This window comes from Erithacus rubecula (genome assembly GCF_903797595.1).
Source record: "Erithacus rubecula genome assembly, chromosome: 12".
NCBI lineage: Eukaryota > Metazoa > Chordata > Aves > Passeriformes > Muscicapidae > Erithacus > Erithacus rubecula.
Window position 1 is genome coordinate 13327136 of NC_136664.1, and position 18781 is coordinate 13345916.

Consider the following 18781-nt stretch of genomic DNA (forward strand, 5'->3'; position numbering starts at 1 on the left):
CCTGGATGCTGCTGAGACACAGAGCCCACCTCACTGTCCCCACACAGGCAGCAGCATGTTCAGGGTCACACTGAGGACATGGTTCTGGCTCTTGCCCTGGGCTGTGACAGCTGAGCTGCCTTTACAGAACACTGCTCTGGCTCCTGGCTCTGCCCCCAGAAGGAGAGGAGGAAACTTCATCTGTTTCCATTGCTGAGGCAGTGAAGGATTCTAGCAGCCTCCCAGGGTACAAACCTGCCTGAAGAGTTGGATTGGGGTTGGTGAAGTGTCAGGTTTTCCCAGTTCAGAAGACTGGGGTTGATAAAGTGTCAGGTTTTCCCAGTTCAGAAATACTGATCCATTATCAGGGTGAGTGGGAGCCTTGTGTCTCCCACTGAGCCATAGGCACCTATGGGATGCTCTTCCCATGGGAGATTTTTTCTACACCTGCCCTGGTACTCTGCTTGGTTTCTGTGTTTCTTGTTTACTCTCTCACCTGTCTTTTTGTGTTATGTGTCAGCAAGTGCCCATCTTGGTTTGTCTTGCCCTATTTTTACTGCACTTTAGCAGGGAGGGTTTTCTGTTTTATATTTTGCTTGAAACATACAAATAGAGATTAGATTTAATCTCAAGTTTGCTCAAAACGTTCAGTGTGTAAGAAAAAGTACTACTGAAGCTGGGATGGGAAGAAGTTATCAGGAAATAATGAAGAAGCATGGACATGTTTTAAATAGTGTTTAATCTGATAGAAATGGCAGATAAGTTCATTGGTACTTTCTTCAGAATAAAGTAAGGGTATGTTCAGTTCTTTGACTGAATGGTTGTTACTCCTGTTGGTTTGGATTCCTTTATTTAATATTTTCATTGTTTTAAGTTGGGCATGACAATGATTGTAATTCTACCTGTAAAGTTCACATAAGTACTTACGGAGTTTTTAAGTACCCAGTGACTGCTAGCTGTGCTTTTATTCCATTTAACTCCAGAGCACTTAAGCTATCTTTTTTAATTTCTGCAATTTAGACTTACTCAACTTGGTTTCTGTATTTTATATGTATGTTTTACAGCAATCAACAAGCATTTTTACTAGAAAATGTCCCATGCAACAACGTCAGCTGCAAGAGCGTGCGGCGCATGTTCAAGGTGTTCTGGGAGCTCTCAGATCTCAATCAGATCAAGGATGCTGTGGTAGCAACCTTCTTTGACATCTATGAGGATGTAAGTGCAACTCCTCAGCCCAGCAAACAGGCTGTGCCTGTCCCTGCAGCCTTGGACTGTCCTGCTTAGCTGTGGATGGCTCTCTCCATCCCAATGGATTAGCATTATATTAATGATGTTTGAAGGATATTACAATAAATAGCAAAGGTGTAAATTTTGCTGCTCAGCATTTTTTCCTAAGAGTAAATAAGCATTCTAATGTAAACTTGGGATTTTCTTCCTCTAGGGGATCTTGGATATCATTGTGCTAAGCAAAGGCTACTCCAACAAGGACTTTGCTATCCATACATTGAAAAATAACTTTGAAGCAGATGCCTATTTTGTTAAAGTTATTGGTAAGTTATCAATGCATAATAAAGTCAAAATGGGATATTGATAAGAATGTGAATATTTGAGCCTTTGCCTATGAAAACATTGTGGTAATGTTCTGTACCTCTGCCATAGCAAGCCTGCTTTGCTGGAGTTCATGTGGGAATGATGCAGAATTGCCTTCAAAAGGGGCTGATGTCATTTCAGGGACTGCTGGCATGGTGTGTTTTGCTTATACTGCATGATCTGTTCTGAGGGTCCCTTTGCATCCCTGTGGGAGTCGGCCAAAACCACGTGGCACGAACCACACCCTACCCTGAGAGCACAGAGTGGCCATGAACATGGCCAGGGTGTGTGAATTAATGAGAGATGGTTTAAAAGGCTTGAGTTAGATTACAATAATTCATAATTAAATTTTTAAACTGCATGCCCTGCTGTGCTCTTCAACTGCAAAGGTGTTGAGCTCATTTCTTGTCTGTCTTGCTTGATTTTTTGAGAATGAGTGAAAAATGAGGCTGTATGGGAACCTATGAAGAGAAAGCTCACTAGCAACAACTAGAGCTTCACCTTCAAAATCTGTATTTGCCTTCATGTTGTTTAAATGAATCCAAACCTCTAAAGCACACATTCTGCACATCATAAGAGAACAGAACTGCAGCTACTGCTGGGGTCTGATATAATTATTGCTTTGTCCACAGCCTGAGCTCTGTTCTCATCGTGATAGTGTTTAATCATTTATCATGTTGATGGAAGCCTTCTTTTAAATGATACCATATAACTGTAATGTAATTCACAAAAGCACACAGAAAATCCTCTGGAAAAATCTCACACTTCACAAAACTATACCTGAATTATAATTGTGATATATTTTAATGGGGAAGAGAGTAATTTGCAACAGGGTTTTTGATTTGCTCTGTGTAAATCTATCTTAAAAACTGGGGCAAGCCTTTTCTTAGCACCCTTTTAGGGTGTGAGTATTTTTGCATAAAAACCCCAGGAAATGGGAATTAATGAGTGTCTAAAAATATTTTTACAGTGATTCAGGGGAAAGTGTTTCTACTAAAATGTGCTTTGTGTGAGTTAGTGTATCAATAAATGCATTGTGTTCACTTATTTGGCACATGGACAATGAGAACAGCTTTGCTCATTATAACTGATGTCAAATGTACTTGGCCAGGTAATTTGTTCTAGGAGTGAAACTGAACAGCAAATTTCAGTGTGCCCTTTTGCATCAAAATGGGAAGAGTTGGGTCCACTTGCATACTTACCTATGTATAAGAGATAAAATTAAAGCTGTAGCATTAAAAGCCTGTTTGTAGGTGTATATAGTCTTCAGATTCTGCTTTGCCACACACATACGTTTTAACTTCAGATATTGGGGAGGTTTGGACTGTATAAAATATTCCCTCTTACTGTATATAGACATTTTAACATTTTGAAATCACAAGCCAAGAATGATAATTTAGGAATCTTGTCAGTTGTTAATCTTCACACACAAATTATTAGAAAACTTCCTGGACTAGAGTAGTGCCATTTCTGACTCACACAGGGAGGGACTTCTAATCAGACTGTGAACATCTTACATGCACCTTTCAGTATTTCCCTGGTCCCAAACATTTTGTACCTGTACCTCAATGGACCCTTAAAGAAGACAGAAAATGCTTTAAGAAACTCCTGGTGGTTAGGATGACCTGCCCTCAAATCAGGTGCAAATCTTCATTTTCTGTGTGCCATGCTTGCTTTGGGACACCATAATTCATGAAGAAGTAATGTTTTTGCCTGGCTTCAGTACCTGGTGTGCATCCTCCTCCTGCCCATAGCCATTACTGACCTGCTGCTCAACCAAACTGCTGTCATTAGAAGTCCAAATTTTGGATCAGAATGGGCCTTAGATCATTGTATGTGTGTGGGTTTTGTTGTTTTGTTCTAATACTCAGTGTGACAGGATGTCCTGGCTTACAGAACAGATGGCTTACACTGTCCCTCATTTAGGTTTTTAACAGAGATTTCTGAACATAACTGATTTTTCAAACTAGTAAGTTTTAAACAAGTAATTGGAACAACTGTCACAGGCTTTAGATATTAATTAGCATTATATACACCTGCTTATAATACTTTTGAATTAATAGAATAAATCAGTAATGGGATTTTTGCTTGTTACAGCTTTTGTGAATTGCTTTAAACCTAGTTCCAAAATGATGCCTTGTATAGAAGGAAAAGCCTTTATCTTTTTATCAGTTAAAACAGTGAAGCTGAATCTCTGCCAGTATTTTAGATGGTAAGAAATTAAGAATAATGAATGAAAAGTGTAGTTCACTGCTTTAAAAATGTTTTAATTTGGAATTTTTCTAACTGGCAAATCTGTCCTTTTGAAGCTGGTTAACCAATGAAGTGGAGTAAAAAAGTGATGAATTTCTGGCAAATATATAGATAAGGAAATGTTATACATTACCATAAATCACAGAAAATATATTTATTTTCTTTGTTTTTTAATGGCTACCTGGTATTATCACTAGACTTTGCCAGATTTCAAAGGTGGTGCTTCAGAGATGTTTTGTGAACATAAACACAAGCTCACTTTTTGTTCTTGCAGTTCTCAGCGGCCTCTGTTCTAATGACTGTCCTAGGAAAATAACAGTAAGTGTAACTATGGCTTTGATTACTATTTACCTTCAAATAAGCTGAAGTCTAATTATACCAAAAACTCTCAACATATTTAAAGAGTTATTGACTGGAAGAATGCATAATCCAAATCATGACTGGCCAACTTGTGCTTCTGTGAGACCCATAACTGGGCAGCTGCTGCTCAGAGTTGGAATCCATTGAGTGATTGCAGGAGCTTTGTTACCCCACACTGGGGGCTGGGATATACCAGAGACAAGAGGAACTTGAGTGCCCAAACTGGATTGTGCCAAGTCCTGGTGGGCTCTTAGAAACTGCCTGTGGGGCAGGTGCAGCCACTTCCAGGCCAAACTCCAGCAGTGGGCACAGCCAAGGACAGAAGTGCACTGGGCTCTGATGGTTCTGCAGGCAGCCATACACATGTGGTGCTTTCTGTTTAGATTATTGTATTTGTCTCCAGAGACTTGCAACTCGCCCATCAAACTGCCAATTAGCAAATTATTTAGCAGTGTTCACAGTGAAAGTTGGCCTAGAAGAGGAACTTGGAGGAATCAGAGGTAGCAGTAGCACTTTAGCTCTGCAAAACTTTCACATTTAATTTTGACTTGAAAATAGAAAAACTGCTTCAAATGTGGCTAACCTTCCCTTCAAGCCTATTTTGAGACATGGAGTTTAATTTCTGTTATAAAATAATGAGGTTTGAAAGTATCATTTACTTAATTACAAAAATTGCAGGTTTAAAAGGCAAATCTTCACAGCAGATGTTGGTGAAAATTTCATTATCAAGATCACTGAAACACTATTGCCTCCATTGTAATAGGAGTTTTCTGACAGAAAGTAACATAAGGTACATTATGCCAGAGTACAGCTATGTAGCACCAAAAAAAATTAAATTTTACCTTATTCACTCATCTTTCATAGATCTGAATTAGCATCACCTTTGTGGTCTCCTTAGTTTTCATTCTAATCAGTTATTATTTTCAGGCTTTGATCTCATCTGTCATTATCACTTACTCTTGTGGTTTAAACTTGCTACTTTTTGAGGCATGGTGTGAAACATGTCATCATCTCTTTTAGTGTTCTTTCTGTAACTTACTTGAAAGCTCTCTATTTGATTTGATGCCCTAATATCAGCTTGAATTCAACATTAAGGAAAAAAAGGAACAATTAGTTGTCTCTCATCCTCTCCCTTCCCCACCCTTTCATACTCAGGTGCATTGGTTATGGTTCATCACTGAGTAATGCACAACTTCCTTGGATGTTTGTTTTATTTTTCCTCATGACTGTACTTTGATGTTTAAGTACATTTTTTTTTCCTCAAGAAAATTTGCTTAGTATAGGTATCAATGCTTCACAAGTAACTGTTCAATCATTTTAATTCATTAAATGAAACACTGCTAAATAATGATAGAAAAGACAGAATTTGTGTAGTATTTTTCAATTCAGAAATACCATCAAGATAGTGCATTCTCTTAGTATCAAATGAGTTTTGCTTTTTCAGAACATGTAGTTATTTCTTTGAATTTTGGGGGGCTTTTTACTTCACTTCTAGCTTCCAAGGAAACATTAAACCTTTTGCCATAGGATTGAATAGTATTGTTTTCTTCATGAGAAACTAAACGTTACATAGCCAACTGATTATTGTGATTTTGAAAATTGATTTCCACATAATGGTATGACCAAAACAGTTGCAATACTTTGAAGTTAAAATGTAAAAAATTAATTATTAATGCAAAAACACTTTTCTTCAGTTTACTGTTTAATTGCAATATTTTTTTCAGTTCCTAAAATGTTCCTGCCTTTTTCTTTGTTTTTTATCCCTTGTAGCCCTTTGGAGTTAATCAGCCTGGTCCTTACATCATGTACACCACTGTAGATGCAAATGGGTACCTGAAAAATGGGTCAGGTAAGAGAAACTCCCTTGGGAACACCCAAGGCACAGTCTGTCTGTTTGTGCTTCTCAGCAACCTGAGGAGTTGGAAAGGTGACAGAGGGAAATGGGAATGGTTTCAGTGGTGCCTTCAGTTTACAAAGCCAAACCCCCCAGTGTTCTCTTCCTTCTTTACAGATTGCATTTTTATTACAGACATTGCAATTGCATTATTTTTTCATTTGTCCTGTGCCAGTTGGGTTTGAACAGTTGGCTATAGCAAAAAATTGTTGGGTAAAATATCATCAGTTTGTGAAACATCATAAGCTTCTAATTGCTTCCTAAGCAATTATGTATTGAGAAACAGCAATGGCCTTGAAATACCTAAATGCAATCCTAGCAGCCAGATGACAAAGGATCAGGATAATATTCAGGACACACAAGATGTTTTTGTCTGGACTTGTTCATTACAACTGGCAGCTAACAAAATAAATTCTGAGTAGCCTGAGGAAGCTGGAAAGGCAGTGCCTGTGTCCTTTCAGGTAATGCAGGAACTGCAGGGTATCAATCATTAGGTAACAGGGTCAAAACCAAGGGGAAGGGCTGCTTCGTGCAACTTTTATTGTAAATAAAGCTTTAATGGCCTGAGATAGGGCAGGTGTCACAGTTTGCAGGCATCCAAAAACAAAGCAGCCAAAGAGAATCATCCATTAGGCTGTGATCCAAGCAGTGCCTGATGTTAGAATATCCTGGGGTTCATACTGCCTTCCTGGGTGTGGACTGGTGGCTCCTAGAAAACACAGGAGACTGTACAAAGTGATTAATAGTCTCATTTATGACTGGTAATCTTAGCACTGTAATGGAGTTATTTCTTGCTTAGCAAAAATCTCAAACTCATAAGTTGAAGATTATCTCTAAGTCATCTGTGTCTGTCACTCCAGTCTCATTTCAAATTAAACTCAGATTTGTAAGAGTGGTTCCATTAGTTCACTGGGAAGATTATATTCTTCTAAGTGTATAACACTAACTTAAATAAAAGCAATAATTTAGTGGGGGGAAATGCTGACATGTAGGGGTCCTGAGTCAATCTGAGTCACTGGCAATGCTCTCACCATGAATAGTGTGCTCAGGACTATTAATTCCACCTGATAAGAATTAAAGAAGATGTCCTGAAATACAAACCAGATAGCTGCAAAAACATACCTTGATACTCTTGATACATTTGATTCTGTGTTTGTACATCTTAAATAAAGACATTTTTCTAACTCTGTGTCATTAAACAATGCACGGATCTTAAAAGTGTATGATAAAACTAGCTTAACATTTGGACCTATTTCATTTATCATTTTCCTTTTTTTTCTGTCTCTCCCAAGAACAAAAGCAAATGCATTTTTCTTAAACCTTTTCTTTAGGGTTTGCTGAGTTTGGTTTGTTGTGGCTTTGTTGGTTTTTTCTTTGTTTCTGTTTGGGAGGGGGGCTAGTTCTTCTAGAAATGCAATGTTTTTATGATTTACTCTAAGAAACAGTTATCAAATGTGATTTAATACTGCTATATTCCCTTCACAGCTACCATATTTACAATAATAAAAACCATCAGAGTCCAGACGTGATGAATTTCCTTTTCTGTTCTGACATTATGAAATAACAGTAATGAATTCCAAGGACATTTATGACCCCAGCAGTGTTGCTACAGGGAATTTTCTAATGCTGTCTTTGATCAGTTTCTCAACACTAATAAGTTAATAGATTTTTTTTAGTCTGTATAATTCCTGCAAGAACTTTTGAAAGTCATGTTTTCTGAGGGTATTACATTACGTTTGTAGCTAGATTTTCTTCTCTTGCAAGTGTTATGTGTAAGATTCAGTAAATGTTCTAACTAGAATCACTGGCCTACAGATTGTTGTCTGGAAAAACAGCCCATTCCATCACAATCCTTATTTGACTTTCAGGAAATCATCAAGCAATTTTCCTTATGTGTACTGGTAGCCAGTACCAAACCCACATGGCATTTTTGAGCCATGTATAAACCTACAAAATATCTTTTCCACATTAAGCTTTTATTAGTATAGCATCCATATGCTATTTTAAAACTAATTTTCATCAACTCATTTGCCTTCCTTATATAATATTATGGGACAATCTGTATTTGAAGCTTTTAATTATCTGAAAGGAGTAATGAGCTAATCAAAATTTTAAAATAATTAATCCTCTTCCCAAGAAGTAACAGGAGTAAAAACATAGTTCTTTTTCTGATGAAAACAAAACTTTGCCATTCTTTTTTGTGTCGCCCTCCAAAGTCAGCTGCTGTTATTTATTGTCTTTGTGGCTGTGCTCAGGAGGGGAACAGGCTGGACACTGTAAGCAATCACCTTAAGTTATCCCTCCAGCCCTGGGTTTAAGTAAATCATAGAGGACTCAAAGTACCATGGCCCCCACTCTGCTTCTCATCTCCTAAATTCTGCAGGACTTTACTTGTGAGTTGTGGCATCTTTCATGTAGGCAATATTCATGCAAAGAAAAAAATAAAAAGGCCCATATGGCTTTCCTTATCTAATTCATTTTAAGGCTCTTTGATCTGCCAAGCCTTAACTACAGGAAATTTGCATAATTATGAGGGTTTTCTTAAAAACATTGTTAGAATTGTTCTGTCTCCTATTAACATTCCAGTATGTTGTTAAAAGATAGCAGAATAATAATTAGCATGTATTCTGTGCTTTTACTTTCACATTGCTCAATTCACTTGTAATCTTACAAGAAATACTGTTAAATTAGCTACAAGGAATAGCAATTGCCAACATGAGCATTAGAATGAAGAAGTTCAGGCCCTACATCTGCAGTTAATACCTCCAAAGACCTTCTCTTCCTGAGAGGAAAATCAACTGCAACAGCTTCTTCAAATATTTAAGGAATTTCATGCTTGAGATAGACCAGGTCCAGTGTAAATCCAGAAGTACACAAACTCAAATTTAAATCAAGCTTTCTGATCCATGTCCTGCAACCTGCCTTCTCCCTTTTCTTTTGGAGTTATTATTTTTAAGGAGATCCCACAGTTAATTGTGAGTGTCAGCCAGGAATTTCAGCTCTACATATACTTCTTATATTTCCAGGCTTCTATTGGGGGAATATCTTCTGTGTTTCAGCCTGTGCTATGCATATCTGAGTTTTCTCTCCTGACCTAAAAATGTGCTGGTGGAGTTTGAAATAAATAGGCTCATACTTGCAGCTTGTGTCTGCCAAACATTTTCATTCTGGAACAAGTGGCAGTAAATATCTCAGGTTTCCTCAAAGCTCCATATCCATAGGAAGATAAGAGTAGCTTCACTGAATGGCTCATGTGGATCAAGTCATAATTTGTTTAAACATCTGTATGAGTGAAGCTGTGTGGACTGATGGCCTTTGCAGCTCTCATTCCAGAGCTCTTTCATTTTGCTGCTCTTGCTTTGTTTTTTTTAAGCCTTCCATAGCAAAATGACCTTTCACATGCTGTGAAGCCGTGCCCCTCTGGTTTTTTGAAATCTGCTTACTCTTCCCTGTTGTTGCATTGAGTTCTCCTGCTGTTTAACTAAATTGAATTGTGAGGTGAACACAAATGTCTAGCAGCTATTATAGTCGTGAATTTAAACATAAACATTGCAATATGTACCAGAAAAAAAGCAAAATAAGCTTATTTTCAATGGCCATTTGACACTGCAAGGTTCATTGTGTCAGATTCCCCTACACAGAAAGAAGAATGTATTCATGGAACAAGCTGGAATAATTTAATAATTGAATAGCTGTATTCAATGAGAGGGTTTTTCTGTTTTCTATAGGTTGGAATAGCCTTCTAGTATGTTTTTCTGCATAACTGTCTTTTGTTTAGAAAAATTATTTAAACTTGTAATATTGCAATATTACCTTGGATAGTTGGGCATTACAAATGACACAGCTTCCCCCTACCAATATGATAACCCTATTGTTTGAGGGGTTTTTAATTTACCAGTTTTACTTATATAATTTTATGGTGTAAAGGTATTTTTCATAAAAATACACATTCTCATAAAAATGCATCAGGTTTGGAGTTTGGTCTTGCAGAAGTGTCCTAAGTGTTGGCAGCACTGCAGTCATTAGTGTCAAAGTCCCAAGAGTGCACTTTGAATTCCCTTCCCCATGTTATTTCTGGTACTCCAGAACCAGGTATTGCAGAAAAGGTTGAGAGGTGAAGCTGTGTTCTGCATTAATCTGGAATTTCCTATTAGGGGGACTAAGGAAAAGAGGCAGCCAGCTGGGGAAACCAGGGAGACATCCCCAGCCCTTAGAAAAATGAAGTTACCATTACATATTTTAAGCAGAAAAAGAACTCTTTGACCACTCTTTTTTTTTTTTTTTTTTTTTCATTCAGTGACCCCCAAAGGCAGTATGAGAGGAACTGAAGTAAAACTTTCAGCTAAAGCCAAGCAAATCAATTTCTCCAGCTATTTATAAAGCTTCCAAGTTTGAAGTTGTCAGGTTTTTGTTAGATTGGGTTTTTGTCCTGAAAGCTTCTTTATAAAATTCTTAGGCATATTCCATGCTTTTCATTACTATCAGTTACATTTTCCCTTTCTCTTGCAGTAAGTGGTTCTGGCATATTTTCAAACAAAATAAGGAGCTGCCAGCTTTAAAAAAAATGGGGAAACACTCAGTGCAGTTTATGCCAGTGCTGGTAATGGCTGCAGAGTTAAAATCACTGCAGTGTTCCAGCTGTGCAGAGAAGGGATGCACGGTCACTGTGTGATTGCACCCAAATCTTCAGCTGCCTTTGTCCTCTCCAGATGTTGCCTGGCTGTTGTTCCCAGCTATGCAGCAATCCATGCAACCTCTGCATGGCAGGTTTTGGACTTATTTTTACTTTTTCTAGGATGCATATCTTTGTCTAATCTATATAAAAGAAGTCATTCATGTGCTGACCTCAGTGCTCAGGTAGGTGATGGTACAGAAGAATTTACATGCAAGTCTGAGACTAAAAGATACACCTTTGGAATCCTGAATAGTATTATTGAATTTTGAATCTCACAGAATGGCCTTTAATTGGCTAATTAAATGCAAATATTATTTTGTTAGGAAAAGCATAATAAAACAATGTATAAGGAATGCTTCAGGTAGCCAAAAGTTTGAAATCAGAATTTCCTTTAATCTTTCAGTTCTGTGTAGTGATCTTGCATGTTCTGCTCTGTTATTTCACAAAATAAGTTTATTTAAACTGACTGAACACTATCAGTATTGGGCATCTATTTCTGTAGGTTCAATGAGGCTCTCCCTAAATCCTGTCCCACGTGTTGTCAGTGCTGTTTAAACAAAAGAAGGTATTGCTTCTACATGTAACTGCAACCACTTTCCCCTCAAAGTTAAACTCTTCAGCCTGAAATAAGTTGTTGAGGACATTCCAGTTCAGCTCAGGGGAGAACAGGCTACCCTTGAGCTTTCAGCAAGTTTACATCAGGATAATGGAAACAGAAGGGAAATGACTTAATTCAGGTATAAAAGAACAAGTGCTGGATGTGTCACAGACAACACATGGCTCTGGTTTTCAGACAAGACTTCAGAAAGGTTAATGGTACGAATTGCTTCCAATTTTATATGCCAGACTTCAGAGGTAAGGAGATTGATTCCAAAAGGCCCAGAATGGTTTCTGAATATCAAACTCTGCAAAGTCTTCTGAGGTTTGGCTGCCCAACATCATTAGCTTTTTCTAACAAATTTGATCTCCAATAGGCTGAAACCACAGAAAACCATCTCCTGAAATGCTGAGGTTTTTACTCTGCCCTAGATTTTTTTATGCAATAAACTTAATGATTTGTGATTTAAAACAAGAATATATATATCATCACTTATAGCAGTACCATAGTCCATGATATCTACGTGCTTTGAAATGGCATTTTTGAAACAAGAAGCTTAAGGCAAAAGACAAAAGTACTAAAAAAGTCTTAAAAGTAGTATTAAAAAGAAATCATGTGTGGCATGATCAGGAGAAGGTTTTTTTAATTCTTGTTTATAACAGTTCTACTGATAAAGTAAAACAAACCCTGGAGTAACAGCCGCTTCCTTTATCTTGCCTATGCTAACTTCCAAAGACCTAAAGAACAATTTAAATGAGAAATAAATCCCACTTTCCTCCTTGAAGATGCAAAACTGTTCTCATTTTTTCTTGGAACATGTAGAAAGCTGTTTCCAGTAGTTTTACAAGAGGGCAAATTGCTGTGGTTGCTATTTAAATTAAATTGGAAAACTTTCATAAGTAAATTAATTACCAGTGACTGAGAACTTCAGATAATGTCAGTAAACTGTTGACAGTACTCTCTATTATTTCTCTCTTTATTTTTCATCTTGGTTTGGGGCTTTTGTGTTTCTCAGGTGAGCAGTTGTCATTCTTAATTACTTGGTTGCAGTTCTAAGTGGAACTTTTCAGTGAGCATCAAACAGAATTTTTGATAGATATAGGGTGAGTAAAGCAAGGAGGAGTCTCAAAGCTCTCCTGTGCTTAGTCACCTTTAGTAAACTGGAACCTTCTACATGCTGTCCTCCTGCTTAGCTAATACCTCACCATTTTAAATGCAAATAAAAAAATAAGTATGTGCACATTTCTGCCTACTGTGTAGAAGAAAACATTCCTTTCTGACCTTTGCAAATGTTCTATTTACATCCTGAAGCATAAGATTTCATTATCCTTATCTTAGTAGGCATAAGAACCAGCGTTAGTAGCCATGAAATTATTCAGTGCTTTAAGAATTCTAGCTGCAGTATGTGACTCTCTAACCTCTTTAAGGCTGACTGCACACAGTATATGACATTTTCTTTTATTCTCTTTAATTTAGTTGACATTCATTTCATTTGTAAGATGAAAGAAAAAAGCAAGATCTTAGTTGCAGTCTTCTCATGATCCTAAATATTTCACTCAAAAGTAATTCTAAAAGCTTTTCAATGTTACAGCAGTACTTTGTTCTTTTGGGGAAAGCCCTTCAGCATTCAGCATTAGTGTCACAAATTCTAAAAAAAAATCTTTTTTATGTTGCATCAAGTAACACATCTGGTTTCTGTAGCCAAGTCAAACTGAATACACCCACCTTCGAACCTTAGTACTTGTATGTTGGTAACTGGAGGTTTCAGATATTACATAATTCAAGAATTACTCCCACTTTAGATTTGGATGTAGACACGTGGAGATTGAGCCAAGTTTAGCCAAGATCATGTTAGGGAAGTTAGTGGCAAGACAGGGAGAGACTCAGGACTCAAATCTTACGTTGTCCTATCCTGTATTATCTCAACTTACTGAAAAAAAATCCCTGTTCTTAAAGAGAAAAGCTGCTCAGTGAGTGTTTTGTGCCACATCTTCTGTAATTGAGAAACCTACCTAACAATGGGCACAGTACACCTTGTCCTCACAATAGAGACCTGAAAGTGCAAATCCAACTTAAGTATTTCCTCATCTGCTTGCTCATTACACGATTCTGCATGGCGAAAAATAAATCTAAAATGTGTATAATCTTTAGGGAGACCATTTCAGTTTCTTTTTGCTTAATAAAAAGATAATTGTGTCAAGCTGATCTTTTAGATCTCAGTTGACATTTATCTTGCTTTTCAAAATAAAAGTATTATAACTAAACCCAAAATAATACAGAATATTTATCTCCTGATTAAACAAGCCTATTTCAAAACATGCCTGACAGTATATGGCAAGTGGCTTCCTCAGGAGCTGGTAGGGGAAGGGAGGTTCACAGAAACAGAACCATGAAGTAATCACTGTAATGAGCAGGGGCTCAGAAGCACCAGCCTGCAATACAGGGGGTAGTTTGTCCCCAGAGGAGCATACAAGAGCTGAAGAGCTGCTTCTGGTAGTGGGTGTTGTGTCTTTGCTGTCCCTTGGTGAAGTGCTGCTGTGTTGTGGCCAATTGCACTTAGGGGCCTCTTCAGGAGCCAGCAATGGGAGGGTGGGTTTGGTTTTTCTTGAAAGGATATTTGGCTTTGCCAAAGAAGTGGTAGTGGTGAGTTAGGAGTTTTTCCTGCCCCTGTGCTCACCACAGATATGCAGAATGTGTCACCAGTCAGGCCACAGCTGGTGGGCTGAAGTAAAGTGCTGTCTCCTGAATCGAGCCTTGGATGTGCAGAGGTACAAAGGAGTTGGCTGTAAATTCATTATAAAATAGGGATTCCTGTTCTTCAATTTACATTCTGCTGCATTTTGTTGTTTAACTTTAAATTTCCAGTTTCAGACATAATCTATTAGGGATCAAAGCTGAGAGAAATCTGATGGTCTACAAATACTGACTAAATCACATCCTTGTGAGAAGCTGTTTCTGTTGATCACAGAAATCCATTTGTGATTGTCAAGTGTTCCTTGCACTCCTTCCTGTTAATGTGATGAAGGCTGATTTCACTGTGGTGCTTCTGAAGTGCTGATTCCTGCTGTGAAAGCAGCTCACTTGCTAAGAGAATAAAGAATCCACTGCAATCCTGTTTTCATTAAATTATTTTATTCTTTGAAAATTCGTTCATGAGAATTTACTTAACTAATTTTGTAGTACATTAGTAATTACAGACCAGTACTGACAAGAATTAAAATGGAGACCTTCACATGTTGAGTCTGATCTTGTAAATCAGTGGGGCACTAATCCTAATAAAAAAAATGCACATAGTTGATTTCTTCTCAACTTGTAACAAATAATGGAGATTTGAGTAGGGATGATACTCAAAAGAATAGTATAGTATAGTATATGGTATATATAGTATAGTGTGTATATATATATTATAGTATATAAATAGTATAGTGTTGAAGCTCTTCTCCAAGTGAGTATTCCCAAGTAGTTTGGAAATGTGGGATTGAGCCTTTAAGAATTAAGCAATCATGCAATTAGTGAAAAATTTTTAACATTTTTATTACTGACTGAGGAATCTGCACTTGTGTAGCAAGTTGGTAGTTTGTGAATGGATTGATTGATTGTGTTTTTTGCCTCATGTGCCTCCGTGGGTGTGTTTCCTGTTTCCCTGCAGCTGGCCAGCTCAGCCAGTCAGCACACTACTCTCTGCAGCTGCCCTACAACGTGCTGGGCTTGGGCCGCAGCGCCAACTTCCTCGACCACTTGTACGTTGGCATCCCACGGCCCTTGGGAGAAAAGGTTGGTTGGCATTTAAGATTGTTTGCCCAGTTTTTGGGGGGGTGTAAAAGCTCTGTAGCCAAAATAAAACCAAAAGATGACTGAAGCTGTCTGTAAATGTTAGCACAGGTATTCAGTGCTTGTTTGTAGGGCAGATGGTTATTAGGTGTGAGGGTCCAATTGTAGACTGCAGTAGTTGCAGGGCTTTCCCAGAGTTGCTCTGGCCAGGCTGAGGCTCATGTAATCCCTTCTGCCTTGGTGATAAAAGCATGGCAGTGTCATGGTGGGGGGAGACTATTGTGATTCTCTAATCTTCACATGAAACATAAAAGTGGGGTCCTCACCATTTTCAGTCTTTAAAGATCTGGTGGTACTACTTTGAAAAGTGAGGTGCTCAAATGGGCCAAATTCTGATTTGGATAATTGTTTTGCCTGCCTCCTTTGTAGAATCAGTTCTTTTCTTCTTTCCCTATTATGTTGTTGCTTTATACTTTTAAAGCAGATGCTGTGTTTCATGTCAGCAATAGCTGTTTTGCTTTCTGCTTTTGGGGGCTGGGTTTTAAAGCATTTTGGAGCTTTCAGAGTAACAGGTTTATACAAAGATAGAGGGATTAATCACTTATATTTAAAAGTTTTTTTAAATCCACAGCTTTTTTATTTCTCCTTTGGTATGCTTCAACAGAGAATTTCTTTGCTTGTGAGGATGTTGATTTGTTAGGAATTGACACAGCCTTTGTTTTTCTTTCAGTCCATAAGAAAACAAGAATGGACAGCTATCATACCAAACTCCCAGCTTATAGTCATTCCCTATCCTCACAATGTTCCTCGAAGGTAATGTCATCATTTGGATTTGCATTTCCCAAAATTACATTAATACACAGTGTAAATTAGGCATTATGTGTATGTTTAGAAATGGTTATTTATATAGAAACTTACTGAAGAGCAAGGGCAGGGGGTCAGTGCTGAGCTGGAGCTGAAAATGCTGCTCAGGTATTTACACAGCCTCTCAGATGGTGCCCATGAACAATGAAAACCTATTACCAGCTCAGACAAACAATCAAAATGTATTACCAGCTCCACTCCTGTAAATAATAACATACTTGCTAGATTTAACATCCTCAGTGACAAATTACAAGCATGGTAATGGTTGAATTAAGCATTTTTGTTCCACCAAACATGCAATTTCTGTCTGGGTCCATAGAAAAGCTTTGCTTCAGCCCTTCTGAATGCAGTAGTTGTTGCTACAGGAATTAATATTTCCCTTTAAGTAAAGGTGAATGGGTTGGTTGCAGAGAGCTTGAACATGGAATTCACTTTGCAATTAAAATATTTCTCCCAGAAAGAGAGCATGTTTCTCTTTTTGCTATTAGAGAAAACATTAGTCAAATATTCCAGCTGCGTTTTGCCGCTTGATCTACCAGTGAGGTCAGTTGCATTTATCATGCAGAAATGATTCTGACATCAGTTCAGCAGTTAATTTTACTAGAGAACAAATAACAGTGGAGAAGTGATGTGCTGCTTGAGTTGCTAATTAACAACCACAGAAATAACATCTGCCAGATGCAAATGTAGTTACAGTATTTAAAGGTATGTGTTGTGCTAAACAGTTTCTGTTATCGTATCCTTAAACTATTTTTGCTTTCATATAAAGTGAGTTTATGGACATTGTAGAATAATGGAGGATGGAATCCCCAAAAGAAAACAGATTTCATAATAAAAGCTTAATTCTTTCTTAACATAGGTATGTAATTTCCTGAGAGGCCTCAACATAGAGCCTACTGCTGACAGCTTTCCCATGATAGAAAACTTGTACAAAAAAGGGGTTCCCTAGGCCTCAGGACCTCACATGATTTGAGGGATGTCTTCCAGGAGCCCTAAAGTGCTTAATTTTCTGGATCTTCTACCATAATCAACTGCTTATGCTGTCTAGAACTGCAGCTGTCCCTGGGTAAATTTCAGAAGAAGAGAACTGGACCCATGAGTCTGCCTGAGAGGAGCTCCTCATGTGGTGGAAAAATCTTCCAGGGTTATTTTCCCCTGCTGCTTCATGTCCCCAGGCATTCCTGTGAAAGGTTTCCTTATGTATTTTACTTAGTCCTAGGCAAGGGCAGGAGAAAAATCTCCTAATGAGAAAAAAACTCATTCCCTGAGGATATCCATAGCATTCATGAAAAGCTAAACAGAAATTGTACTTAGATAGGGTATTGCTTGAAAATAATTACGTTAAGCCATATATTTCCAAGTAAACATCATTAAGCTTCAGTCTCTAAGTAGAGCTGCTCATTTCTCTAGACCAGGTTGTCACTTGTTTTACCCTAACAGGTTCTTTTCATCTTTGTAAGTAAAATATGTTTCCTGCTTCTTAATGAAGGGTATTAATGTTTCCTTGGATTTTCTTTTTTGTATAGCTGGAGTGCCAAGCTGTATTTGACCCCAAGTAACATTGTACTGCTAACAGCTATAGCCTTAATTGGTGTCTGTGTTTTCATCCTGGCAATAATTGGCATATTACACTGGCAAGAAAAGGTAAGCTAATTTACTGGAATATTTTCTATGTATTTTCTATGCTATTTAACACTCCCTAATATTTTACAGACCTGTACATTGGGGTTTTCTTTTTACATTTTTCTCCAGTATAATTTCTGACACAGATTGAATTAAGTCACAAAAGGTGTTGTTATTATTAATTCATTATTTACCACAAGTTTAAAAATTGGCATTTTTATTGAAGCTCTAAGACACTTAAGTTTGTCCATGTTGCTCTTCGTTTCTTTCTTTCCATTAAGCTATTCTTTCCAACTTAAACAAGCCATCTTTATTATAAGCTTTCCATTTTGCAGTTTTAAGGAGAAGTGTTTTGGAAAATGGAACATGAACTCAGTTTACTTATCTTGAGTTCTGCTGGTAATCTAAAAATAAGGGGAAAGTCTTTTTTGTGTATCTCTCTTCACTGACATTAACATTCAGGAACATACAGGGAGTCAATCATGCACACTGGCTGCTTTGCTCTGTGGGTCTGAATTGCACATGCAGGGTATAGAAATCCATTGATTTGAAGAAGCATTTTGAAAGGGGCCTTTCATGTCACAAAAGAAATGCATTCCCATTTTCTTAACTTTGCTCAGTTCACAATCATACCCAACTGGCAGAGTTGCCAATAAATGTTACTACATACCCAAACCATAATCTTAGCTGTCAGATAAAATTACTGCACATTCTGACATGGTAGAACTGTTTGTTTTTGTGCTTGTGGAAATAAAATGACCTTGTTACACATTCAGATAAGCTTTGCACATGCTTCATATTTAAATGTTACTTGTCAGTCAGTCTTCACTCTTCAAAATGTTAAATACAGTCTCCAACTAACAATAAAGCTGGGAATAAAAACACAAAGCAAAGAAATACAAAGTTTCTGATGGCTGTCATTAGCATGACCTGCTTACTGGTAGCTCAGGGCTGGGCACTGCCTGGGTTTAATTCTCTGTCCAACATGTCTCTAGCAAACAAGAGTAGCAGATAAGGTATTTGGACTTTGAGTTGGGCAAGGATTACCTATGTATAATTCCATCTGGAGAAATGGAGATTTAAGGGCAGCATTCAAAACAGTTTTTATAAAATAATTCAATTTTATACAATAATTCAAGCATTGTAGTGTAAGGAAGGACTCAGCCCAGAGTGA

General features: G+C 37.6%; 1 protein-coding gene and 1 long non-coding RNA gene across 2 annotated transcripts in view; one reads left to right on the plus strand and one right to left on the minus strand.

Annotated features, from left to right (window-relative positions):
* ITFG1 (integrin alpha FG-GAP repeat containing 1) overlaps positions 1-18781 on the plus strand; it is a 70667-nt gene that overhangs the window by 49119 nt on the left and 2767 nt on the right. Inside the window, exons 11-17 of the mRNA XM_079315847.1 lie at positions 1044-1194; positions 1421-1529; positions 4097-4140; positions 5953-6031; positions 14999-15123; positions 15851-15933; positions 17511-17628. Of these exons, the coding sequence (XP_079171973.1) occupies positions 1044-1194; positions 1421-1529; positions 4097-4140; positions 5953-6031; positions 14999-15123; positions 15851-15933; positions 17511-17628 (709 nt within the window). The remainder of the gene's footprint in view (positions 1-1043; positions 1195-1420; positions 1530-4096; positions 4141-5952; positions 6032-14998; positions 15124-15850; positions 15934-17510; positions 17629-18781) is intronic.
* LOC306806794 overlaps positions 6054-18781 on the minus strand; it is an 80991-nt gene continuing 68263 nt past the window's right edge. Inside the window, exon 4 of the long non-coding RNA XR_013775578.1 lies at positions 6054-6785. This is a non-coding gene — a long non-coding RNA (uncharacterized lncRNA). The remainder of the gene's footprint in view (positions 6786-18781) is intronic.